This window comes from Triticum aestivum, chromosome 5A (genome assembly GCF_018294505.1).
Source record: "Triticum aestivum cultivar Chinese Spring chromosome 5A, IWGSC CS RefSeq v2.1, whole genome shotgun sequence".
NCBI classification, from domain to species: Eukaryota; Viridiplantae; Streptophyta; class Magnoliopsida; order Poales; family Poaceae; genus Triticum; species Triticum aestivum.
The window spans coordinates 513392246-513404346 of NC_057806.1; the positions used below are offsets into that span (position 1 = coordinate 513392246).

Sequence of the window (12101 nt, forward strand, 5' to 3'; positions counted from 1 at the left end):
CTACAATCTAATCTGGCAACGTGGGTGCAATGATTTGAGCGCCCTAAAAACAATTCCCTGTTAATCTGTTCGATTGATTGAGAAATTGGGAATCAGGATTAGAAAGAAAAGAAATTGGACCAAGATCATGCGAGGGAAGAGAGCGCGCCGAGACATACTTGTTCGGTCGAAGAGATGAGAGATCCTGCTGCTGGCCTGCTGCAGTCGTCACGTCGTTCGTTCGTGAGGAGAGTCAGGAACAGCGGAACAGGAAAAAGGCAGGGAACGACCGATCCTAATCTCTTTTTTTTTAAGGAAAGACCGAAGCTAATTCCTAAATTACAGGAAATCAATCCAACGAGGCAACGATTCCTTTTCCTCTCCGATCTGCAGTTCTCCACGACTCCACGTGAGTACGTGCAAATATGGGCCAGGCCCAACGTATTTACTTTCCTAGGCTAGCACGCGAAGCTGAGCGAGGCGCTGATAGAATTTTTCCTGTCGAAGCTTGTATGTATACCTACGTACGTATACCTGGGAGGGGGCCCCTGGCTTTTGGGGGCCCGGGGCGGCCGCCCCGTTCGCCCCTCCCCAGGACCGGCCCTGAACCAACCCCAACCATATCATACTCTAAACCATCAACTCCAGCAGCCAGGAATCTGGCGCTGACCCGTCCCAATGCCGGACGCCACATGCACTGATGCACATGCACGTCGGCCAACTGCTGCGTGCATGCCTCCAGAGCAGAGCCTCCGGGCCTGACGGTTCACCAACCGCCTTCATCCAGCGAAGGACAGCACCGGCCTTGCCAGTCCGTCTGTTTTGTGTAGCGCCGCCGTGGTTTGCCCCACGTCCAGCCCCGCCGATCGAGCTGGACGGACGAGGTGATCGACAGGCGGCGTGCTTCACCACGGGCGTACGTACGTACGTGCGGGCTAGCTCTAGCATGGACACGGACGGCAACCGGTTGGGAGCGCTAGCTGTAGACCTGTCCGGTTGTCCTCGGTCGGGCTCGGTGATGAGTTGTTTTTGCGACATGCTTCGTCTTTTTCGGGACAAGCTGGTGACTTGTTTTGGCTGCTCAATACAAGTATAGAATGCTTGCCTTTTAGGGCTGACAGGTATGCCATCACAACAACTCAAGAACGTACATAACCACACATGCATGCAATGATGCAAAGGCTCCTCGTCCGTGAACCGATTGTTTTGAAAAAAATCGTGAGAATATACTCTACTCCCTACGTCCCATAATGTAAGATGTTTTTGCAAGCTAGGGAGTACGTTGCACTCTTTGTATAGAGACATATGTGACCACTAGGGATAAAAGGGCTTGCCCGACCTTTCTCTTCGAAAAAATTATGCGAGTTTTTCCATAAATAAATAAATAAATTACTTACATGAGGCGAAAAAGAAACTAAATTCGGCAATGAATGGTGACAAAAGTTGAAACATGAGAGATTGGATTTAAATTTAAATTTAAATTTTTAATTTTTTGTACAACTTTATCCCTCCGACGTTACCTTTTTTTAAGAATTTTTAGAACCCTTTTCACTTGGTTTTCACCAGATATTTTTATCTCTTCCCACTCTCCACGTGTGAGCGGTGTGAACAACCCGTGTCCCCCGCCTCATGCAGGACTCTTCGCCGTAGGCACCTCGTTGTACGCCAGCCTTGGTCCGAGCTAGCGACCATCAGCCTCCGTGTATTTGAGCGACATGACCGCGGAGATAGTGTGGGGATGAGCCGTCCGTAGATTGTTAGATCCACAAGACCACAACCGACTCCCTCACTTTTCTCTCCTTATTACAACTGTATTTCACACACATCGCCTTCAGCCCTTAACTAGAGGGTCGTCTCATCTTCATTTTCATCTTGCGGTTGTTCATTTAGTAGGTTATACGAATTTTAGAAAATTAGAGACAAAGAATTTCAGAAATTTTGGTGGTTACTGCAATTATCTTTTACCTCAAAATTTTGGATTAGATCCAAACAAAATCCACACTCTGTAAAGATACTTCAATAAGATCTGAAATATTTTTTCTACCGAATTATAAACCCACATGAACCTCGGCGGCTTTCGTAAGATGCACACCAAATGTGATGTGATATTTTCAGAGGAGTTGCAAATAGATCCACCGGTTCACCAATCATTGATGGCTCGAGAACCGCTAAACTAGTCCATAGTACATTACATGCAATTGTAACCTACAATTACTATCAGAAAATAAAGCTCCAAGGCGTTCAGTGCATAACTCTTGCGATATTAGTTAATTATATCTCCCAACTCAAAAAAAACTCATTATCTCAGTATGATCTTATTTATCTTGCCAAACACACTAGCTGGAATATTTGTCATTTTTTCTTCTAAGGGTAAAGGGTCATTTTTCTTTTGTCTTCAGGTTACATATATAGAGGTACACAGTAGTACATTGCTGCCAAGAAAAAAGGACACAGTATATTGGAGAAAAGCGGCCTATCATAAAGAGCAAATGTAGTAGTACTCCCACCATTCACTATTATAAGATGTTTTGAATATCTGATTATGAAGTACGTACGAACTGAAATGAGTAAACAAACACGCGAGTGAAAAATGTCTACATACATTCAATTTATAAAAAATAAAAACATCTTATAATAGTGAGCGGATGGAGTAACTTTTAGCATAGCATGTGCGTTGCTCAGTGTTTATACTGTGCACATGCATTGTGGAATTCCTAACCGTTTGTATGTATGTATTCAGCAAGCATCATGAATGACACCGGAGGTTCTCAGTTTCTCACCATCTTAAACCGCAACTTGTCCTAGACACATGTCAGCGGTCACCAACCTCTGTCTTATGAAGCTCGAAAAAAAAGTGTCTGCTTGTGTGAGCGCGCGCGTGTTTTTCTTTCTTGCAAAAGTCTGCTCGCCTGTGTTTGAATGGCCACAAGGCTGGTTGCGTGGAGTGGATTAGTGCTTTTTTGCATCGCGATCCGTGGAAATGTTATTTTCTTTCTGTTGGGAGATTGATCTTATGCTTTTAGCCAGTCTAAACATGTGCAAGAGCCCACCACCTATCAGGGTATCTTGCACAGACAGGGTTTCGACCTATGGGCCCCTGCAGGCCCATCAGACTGTGCTGTACAAGAACACGTTGAGGTTGCATCTTTCCTTTTCCCATAAAACGGAACTGAAAATGATCTTTCCCCCTCTCGATGCTGACATGCTGTTCAACTTGAGAAACAGTAACTGACATGCTCATAGGTGCCCTATATTGGCCAATTCACAGATATACATACAGAAGCCAAGAGAGTATACACCACAAGGTATCTTAGCCATCCTTCTTTGAGGCAGCCAATCATCATATCAGATTTGGACTAAGTTACTTACAGTTACAGGTCAGGTCCACCGGGCCTTCTTCTGGGTATAAATAACATTATAAACTATCACTGGACTGGACGGTAGGTCAAATATAGTTACTGATCATCAGGTATGTCATCGGTGTCTGGTGCCGTATCCCGGCCAAGATCTTTGTCTTGTTGGTTACGAGAGCTAACCTCTTGCATATACGACTCCGCAAATTCTAGCATTTCTCGAACTTCCTTCTTTAACTGCAATATTTTAAAACACAATTACCTTAATCACGACATGCAGAGACTAAAGATTGAATTATGAGGGATTTGTATTTGCATCTCGACATGCAAAGACCTTTTGCATCTAAAGTTCTGAACCCATGCTCCTATGCGCTACAACAAGCAAGCAAGCAAAAGCTACATAACCAGCCAGTCAATCTCTGTATTTTTAATGTCAAAATCAATCTGATCATATCCAGATTGCAGTGTATCTGGAGCCAAGAGTTGCTGTCTTATCTATTTCACTAGCATATTACTACTAAGTTTGTGGACAAATTAGATTAAATTCCAACTGGCAGATTATCATCAAAACAGAGGTCAATACTAGATAAACCCATACCTCGTCCACAGCTCCACTCTTTATTTTAGACTGCATTATGCACCATTTCTTGAAATGTGCACCTGAAAAAGGCAGAGTAACCACCATATCCATCAAGCAGAGTAACCACCATATCCATCAAATTACAAATTTTCATTTGCGGTTTAAACTGAGAACAGACATCGTAACATAAAGTACAATAAGAGAACACAAGTTACACATGGAGATCAGAAGAAAACACTAACCAGCACTTATGTTAACACTGCACGAACTAGAATCGATAGTTTTCACAGACCATCTACAGTGTACCTGAAAAGTAGAACATCGGTTAATCATATTACCACATCATAGTTGTGATTTCATTGCAATGAAAAGAACATATAAATGTATCTGTCACAGAGACTAACTGAACATGAAGTACCTCAAAAAAGGAACCAAATGGAACATCATGTACTTGTTGCACAGTCTCAAATACCTAACAAGTATCCAGTGAGAAATTAGTATTATTATGATCTAAAGTACTCCCTCTGTCCCATAATATAAGAGTACATTGGTTGTAACGACATCTTATATTACGGGACGGATGGAGTAGTATATAACATAATGTAATACTATGATTCAAGAAAGATTTCCCATCATATTGGGATGTTCACTTTAGCACTTAGACATACCAGATCGGTTTTGTTAGCTGAAAGAACCATATGCTGCCACTCTGTCATTGCTGAATATGGAGGGCACATCGGACTATGGCATATGGATTTACAGTTAAGTTCTCTCACCTGACCATCATACTCGTCGGCAACATGCCACTGGCCCAGCTGCGAAAAGAGACATTTCTAGTCAGCAATAATTCATGACTGAAAGAGCTGGTACTCTGCTGGATACTTACGTTGATATCTTTATCCTGACGAGCTGTCCTATATTCTGTTATGTAACTTGAGTCATCACTTAATAGATTATTAAAAAACTCTTCTGCAGTGCACGGGAATGTTCCCTGCAATGAGATTGAATTAAATAATTAGTTCAGTTATCAACTGCAAAATCATGGAAGATACAGTTAGCCATCATTACATTAAATACAGAGACTAGAACTTCTTCTTTGACAAAAGGTTGTAGTTGCCCTGTTAAGTCAGCACAATCTTCTGGAACATTTATCTCCTTGCTGCTATTTTTTCTTGAGCTACTGAGTGCGCGCAATGCAGATTGAGCACGTTCCTATAATCCAAAAACCAAATATATTAAAAACTATCATCAATTCAGACAAGCAGTTTATGGAGATCACAATCATGTAAACCAAAGCCTACCATGAACAGCAAAACAAGCAGAAAGCACGCTTCAAAACTAGTGCACCAACAGTAAGATTGCCGATACACAACAGCAACATGCATCCTATATTTAAATTCTTACTTGAAAATATGTACAAAAAGGGCAGTTTGTCACTACCTGCTTCTCAGCCTCTATCATTGCATGGAAGTTCTTCACAGCTCGTTGCAATGCTCTAAATGTGTGGTTTCTGTTCCAAAACGATGCAAATTTGTACCTAACCCTTCCTGCAAAAATAATATAAGGTGACATAAAGCAAATGACAAAACATCCCATCTTATCTAGATTACCATTTCCAGTCCTTTTGCCAGCCTCCAGAAATTGTGTGAATATTGTAATTTTGGTTATCAGTGCCCTCTTATTCTGTTTTCTAGCATAAATGCATAATCAATAGCTCCATCCACACTTCTTAAGTTTGCAACAAATTTTGCATCAAGATAAATCTACAGCCCAATTCATGGTGGAATCTTGCAATCTGCACTCACAAAACTAAAATCTACATCAAGTCATGGACTAATAAGTAGTAATACCAAACATGTTGATGCTGCTGAGAAACAGAAGCAGGCATCAAGATCCAAAAGGTGGAACTGGAAGTTCAAGATTGGATGGGAGCAGAAAACTACGTGTCAAACTGAAAAATAGAGAAAACCACATTATGTATGTAGTATATACCTAGTTTAGCTGGATAGCCATAATGAAATTAGAAGGCGTCATGATTTATAGTGCCAGACAATAGGATGAGATTTGACAACTGAGCATTGCAAAGCAGTGAAAGGGCTTTAAGTTTGCAGCATTATCCATGTTTAGTGCCAGCGGAAGAATCAAGAAAGATGCAAAAGGTTTGTGTGACTAACTGACTATGCAAGATTGTGAGTGTTAAATCCTACCATCAGGGCATCCTAAGGGAGGAACTCCATGTCCTCCAGCTCCCGTTCGAAGAAATATCGTAATTGCTGGATTAATAACTGCATGCTGGCTTCTTCTTATCTGCTTGTAAAAAAAAGGGACAGAAGTGATCATTACATTTTTAGCAAGAAAATGGTGCAGTATATTACAAAAAGGAGTAGGGCAAGGCTCACCTCATCAATATCTCTCAAAGGGAGCATAACCTTCATACATAAGAAAAACATGTTATCAGTCACACGATGTACCACAGCCAATGTAAGAAAATGGATACGTTTCTAAGACAAGCTTTCTAGCTTAACAAAGCTAAACTTTCTGCAGCTCGTAGGATCGTAAACTTATCCAACCCAATCTAGATGGCATCGGAATACACACAGAAAATGCTATTGTTGACCAGGATTGGTAGCTTCAGTGATTCAGACTTATGAGGCAAACTGGCGTATAGCAGCCAGTGGGGAAATTACATTTCTATCAAGCTGGAATTCAACAGATTTTTTTCTACTGATCGTGGTACTGGCAGCTGTAACAGTCAAATATGGTACTGGATTCCTGCTAGTGTGGCCAGAAATACCACTGAGAACAAGAGACATAAATCTTGTTCAGCAAGTACACTGGAATCAATTGTTTCTAGAATGATTACTGACAAGTATATGAAACAACAAATTTAGCACCTCAACTATGGAAATACTGGAACAACAAAAGTCATTCAGGTCTTATATCCGAATCACGATTAATTATTAGACAGCATAGCCTATCTTGCGATGGCATTTTATCGGATCATAATCAACAGGACAAGGTCATATAAGTAGTACTCCCTCTGTAAACAAATATAAGACGTTTTAGATCACTATAGTACTCCCTCCGATCCATATTACTAAAGCTGCGACAAGCAATATGGATCGGAGGGAGTACTTTAGTGATCTAAAACGTCTTGTATTTGTTTACAGAGGGATTACCATTTAAGAACCACAGGACAAAAGGATACGATCATCAACATTAGAAGAAAACGACAAGATCAGTATTTCTACATTAACTCTGTTATCCTATTGTTTCCTCATTTACAATGCTATCCAACAAATAATCAACACAGCACTAGAAAATGAATCTTTTCTGAGAAGCATGGAAAACATTAAGTGAACATAACGAACCAAGTAAATCCCCCAATCAAAGGATGCAATTGAAAAATACTGAATGTGAGCGTACCTTAATCTGCTTAGAGAAGACGTTTGAATGGAAGCAAATGTGCCATGAAGAAACATACATGCGACCGTGGTATAGAAATGATCTCTCAAGTGCACATGAATAGCTGTGTTCAACAACCTGAATGACAAAGAAAGCAAGAAACAGTTAGCTCTTGCAAGTTGGAAACACTGCTAGCAGACCTATGCACTATTTAATTAGCAGTAGCAGCCGTAGGTACTTACCTCATCTGGAGGGAGCCCAAAAATTGTCTGCAAATGACCTGGCTTTTGGTGAACTACAGTAGGGCCTTGTTTGTCTAAGGAAATCCTTCTACGAGCATCAGCCTCGGCAGTGTTGTTTAGAGCCCTAAAACACACCAAAAATGAAATGTCAGAAAATTGCTGACAAGACCACGTTATAGTTTTCTTGTGTTGTCCAAAGGGACAAAGTAAAAATAGTGAAGCAAGTGACTGCAACATGCCAAAGCTGTTGAAATATGCAAATTTTCACATCTAAAATAATTTAAAAAAACTTCAGAGCAAATTAATAATAGATGAGATATTTACCTGGAGGAAGTCTCATGAACCTTGATTGCCTTAATATGGAGACAAACCTAACAAAACAAAACAAAAATGATATGATAACTGGAAGAAATAATCATTCTGATAAACCAAGTTGCTCCATAGAAACCAATTACCTGACCTGAAGAGCTGTCAAGTGTATACCAAACTGGTCCGCTCTGCCCCTCAGACTCGACTGGAACAGTAACAGAACCAAGTGTTGTGCTCTTCCATACAATGTCCCAATCATATATTTTCACCTGTATCTGCGATAGTGTACAGAACAAATGTGTGAGTGTATCTTTGACGAACTACCATCGATAACACCAATCGAAAAGACTTCTTGTGATCGATATGACTGTTCTTAAGGAGGGTCTCCAAGAAAATATTGCAAGAAATGGATTTCTTAAGGAAAGGGCTGGTAATAACCTTTACAGGAAGAGAGTCAACAACAAAATTGAATTCCTCTCCCCACATTGGGTTTCTTGAGCCAGGAACCATGGAGCTGTAAGGTGTTAAGAGATGAAACCAAGGGGATAAGTAGAGCACTACAAAATTACCTACTTGACTCCAAAATTCTATTAAGCAGAATAAAATTATCTAATATTAGGAGTGTTTATTTGAAATTGTTTCCGTCAACCCCCTTCCACCATTGCTTTTCCTACAGAAATATTTTTAGGGTCGATGAGTTACATCAGTCTACTTAAGACCCCAACCCCTTTCTCTCCTTCAACGGATTTCCGGCAATCCTGAGAGCAACCACATTCATTCATCTCCAAATTATGTCATCTGCAATTTAGATCTATGAACTGAACTTCTCCTGCGCCGAATCACTCCTATACACCGATTGGTAGTTGTCTAAACTGAGCCACCTCCCATCTCTCGTCTAATGATCTAGTGAGTAGCAATAATTCATCATTTAACTTGGTTTTACTGTGACCTTAAAAGGACAGCATTAGCCGCCAGCAGAACCTTTTGGGCAACGCGTTCGATTGGTTGTTGGATGAAGCTTGAACCTAGTTTACTCACACATATAGTTATCTGTACAGGTCATCAAATGAAATGCTCCTTCTCTAAAAAAAATCAAATGAAATGCTGTTACAATCCTCTCTTCCGTACTTCAATTCAATCAGTAAATGTTTTTCCCTAAAAAAGTGGTTTATTGAGTATTGTGCAGCCTAAATTCCAGGAGACAAGGTCATTTTCCAATGAAAAACCTTTGATGAGTCATATGACCGTGTGATGGCCATTGCTAAGTTTTTAGTCAGGAATGTATCAGGAACAGAGTTCTTCCTAAACCTATAGTCTGATAATGCTGTAACCATAAGTCAAATCATCCAAACTAACTAGAATCGACAGCATTGCAGAAGAGAATGTACATATAAATACTGAACCGAACCTGAAACGCTTCTCTTCGCCGCAGGTGATGAGCGCATAAGGGTCCGAGGTCCCATTCAAGTTCGCCGCGATCAAATTCTTCGCGGCTAGCAGCTCCAGCTGTTACAGGCACGCACCCAAGTCACACGACCGCTCACAGAGTCAATCACAATCAGGGGGGCGCAACAAAATCAGAGACAAGGGGCTGATCAGCCTCACCTTCACCACGTACGCCGACGGCCCCGTGGAGTACTGAGCAGCAATCCCCGCGCGCGGAACAGACAAAGCCAAACCAAAAACGCTAGCAACGTTAGCACGGGTGATCGTTCATCGGCGCATGCCGTAACCGCCCAAAAATTTCCCCACTGACGGACCCCAGGCAACCGCCGGTGCTTGCTTACCTTGTCGGCGCCGTCGAGGTCCCGCGCGAGGGCGAGGTCGTCGGCGCCCGCGGGCGGGGCGCGCGGGCCGAGGAGCTCGTAGGCGGCGTAGAGCGCGACGATGAGCATGGCCGCGGCGCAGGTGACCTCGATCTCCCAGCAGGTGGGCAGGAGGAACCCGAGCGCCGCCGCCGCCTGCGGCGACATGCCGCCGACCCTCCGCGAGGCCGACGCCGAGGGAGGGGGTCTAGGGTTTCTCGGGGGTGGGAGAGGGTGAGGGGAGGGACAAGCACGCGATGGCCATGGGAGGGAAGGGGGCAAAGGGGGGAGGTGGTGGTTACGGAACGGGAGGGGGCGCGACGTGGCGGAGAAGGTGGAACCGGTCGGGACAGCGTGGCCCCCCAGTGAGATCCGACGGTTGGGGCCGCTTGCGCGTGAGGTGGCGCGGATCTTGATGCGTCGGGGAAATGCAGGATGGGACGCTCGCAAAATCCGATTAAGATCCGTTTTATCTCTTAAATAAAAAATCCGATTGAAGATCTGTTTTCACAATCCATCTTTGAAACTAGATCTCATATCGATATATTTCGATGAATTTTTTTTGTTTAAAAGTTGCCATGTCTATTACACATGAATTGCCATGATGTTTACACCGAAGTTGCCATCATATGTTTTAACTATTTTGTTCTACATTTAAAAGTAAATTTTGACATCTTATAAAACGGAGAATTAAGAAACTAGACTTGTCATGTACCATAAACTAAAATTGTCATGATACATGCACTTAAAATTGTCATGGTTCATACAAAAAAAATATTTTCATGATCAAAGTACTGGAATTGCCATCATAAAAAAACTAAAATTGTCATGCTCTACAAACTAAAATTGTCACATGGCAACTTTAGTTTAAGCACTATGGCCACTACAGTGTAAACATTATGGCAACTTCTGGGCAAAAAAAAATTCATCGAAACATATCAACATGGGGTCTAATTTTGAAGATCTCGTCGAGACGGGTTTAATGGTGAAAACAGATTTTTAATTTGATTTTTTAATTAGGAGATAAAACATTTTTAAGTCGAAAACCAAAAAGATTTCTGTTGATGTCATCTATTCATACGTGGCAAAATGAGTGGTGATGAAGGTGTGTGGGCGATGTGCAAACGCCCACACATGTGGGCATTAGTTTTTTCGAAAAACAATAGTATCAGATTTTTAGTCACTTGTATCGAAAACATTTGTCGTCGTTGGATCTAGCGCACTAATCTTGGCACACAGATGATAGCCATGCCATCACCTGGATTTGTTCGCTCCAATGATAGAGCGAGCGAACATCGTGAGCCCACGACCCACCACTCCCTCTCACCTCACCTACGAAGCGGTCGAAGGTATCACTCACTTCCTCTCTCCCGTAAATCCCCAGATCAACTCGACCAGGCCAACTCTCGGGCGACTTGTGCGGGTAACACACAGATCCTGACCAAATCCCCAGGCCGGTCCATGAGTAGCGCGCAAGGGGAGCCGCCGCAGAGGAGCTGCACATTGAACAGATGGGTAAGGGCGGCCGGAGAGAGAGAGAGAGAGAGGGAGGGAGGGAGGGAGGGAGAGAGAGAGAGAGAGAGATGGCTTACGACCGAGTGACGAGAAGGCTTTATAGTCCAACAGGCGGTCGCGCCACCGCTCCCTTCTGCGGGGACGCCCAGTGAACTCTTCAAGCCATGATGGATGGCCAACTAAAAGATGTCGCAACACGCACAGTCGCTTCGCCAATGGGCAAACTCATCCACAATGTTCTGATGCCCCTCACCTTGGCTAGGGTGTTTGTCGATGATTTTGAAGATGTAGAGCAATTTGAACAACCTCGAGGTGCAGACGAGGGAACACACTATAAGTTCAAAGAGTGTCCGAATTGACCCTTAGGTGGTCCAAGGAGCATATCCTTTTGGGACAAACAAACGTGCCCTTGACACCCAATACGAGCGTCCCTTCACTCGGAGCATCTCCTTTTGGTACTAGCAGTAGCGAAAGGTCTGAAAGAAGTCGTACCTAATATGAAAAGACGAGGCTACTGAAAAGATCAGTATCGTCGACTAGAGGGGTGGGCGAATAGACAACTAACAATTTTTAAATTCCATTCCAAATTTTAGGCTCAATAAGAAAGTAGTTTGTCTACATATTGCTCGCGGAAAATGATGCCAGAAAAGAGGTTGGTAATCCCTGGGTGCAAGGAATTGTCATAGCACTTTCCAAATATAGAGGTGGTAGGAGTTAAAGATAAGATTCGTATTTTCTTAGGTCCTATATGTCACTGATACAATCATATGTACACCAAGTGTTTGCTTTACCTAGGAAGTAAAACTAGAAGTACTTGGTATCAAAGAATAGTTTTGCAAGATAATTAAAACCCGTAAATAAAAGTTAGGTGTTGTTTTGTAAAAGAACAATACATAGCGAACGTGAAAAAGTG

The 12101-nt window shown here is 42.5% G+C and overlaps 1 protein-coding gene across 1 annotated transcript; it reads right to left on the reverse strand.

Annotated features, from left to right (window-relative positions):
- Nucleotides 1-3193: 3193 nt before the first annotated feature.
- Nucleotides 3194-9964, reverse strand: LOC123104426 (BAG-associated GRAM protein 1). Its single transcript, XM_044526268.1, has 18 exons — nt 9656-9964; nt 9474-9506; nt 9277-9374; nt 8307-8382; nt 8015-8143; nt 7884-7930; nt 7560-7683; nt 7339-7455; nt 6312-6341; nt 6120-6219; nt 5353-5459; nt 4981-5124; nt 4799-4903; nt 4581-4727; nt 4331-4384; nt 4155-4218; nt 3931-3992; nt 3194-3569 (listed from the first exon to the last, which is right to left on the reverse strand). The coding sequence occupies exons 1-18, from the start codon at nt 9839-9841 to the stop codon at nt 3435-3437; spliced, it is 1758 nt and encodes a 585-aa protein (XP_044382203.1). The 5' UTR covers nt 9842-9964; the 3' UTR covers nt 3194-3434.
- Between the last annotated feature and the right edge of the window lie 2137 nt (nt 9965-12101).

Excerpts from the sequence above, each read along its gene's own strand:
- LOC123104426 (XM_044526268.1), bottom strand. The coding sequence starts at position 9,841 with ATGTCGCCGCAGGCGGCGGCGGCGCTCGGGTTCCTCCTGCCCACCTGC. Across the intron at positions 9,375-9,473 it reads CGTCGGCGTACGTGGTGAAG|CTGGAGCTGCTAGCCGCGAA; the intron begins GTGAGGCTGATC and ends TGCCTGTAACAG. Across the intron at positions 4,904-4,980 it reads TTCTAGTCTCTGTATTTAAT|GGAACATTCCCGTGCACTGC; the intron begins GTAATGATGGCT and ends ATCTCATTGCAG.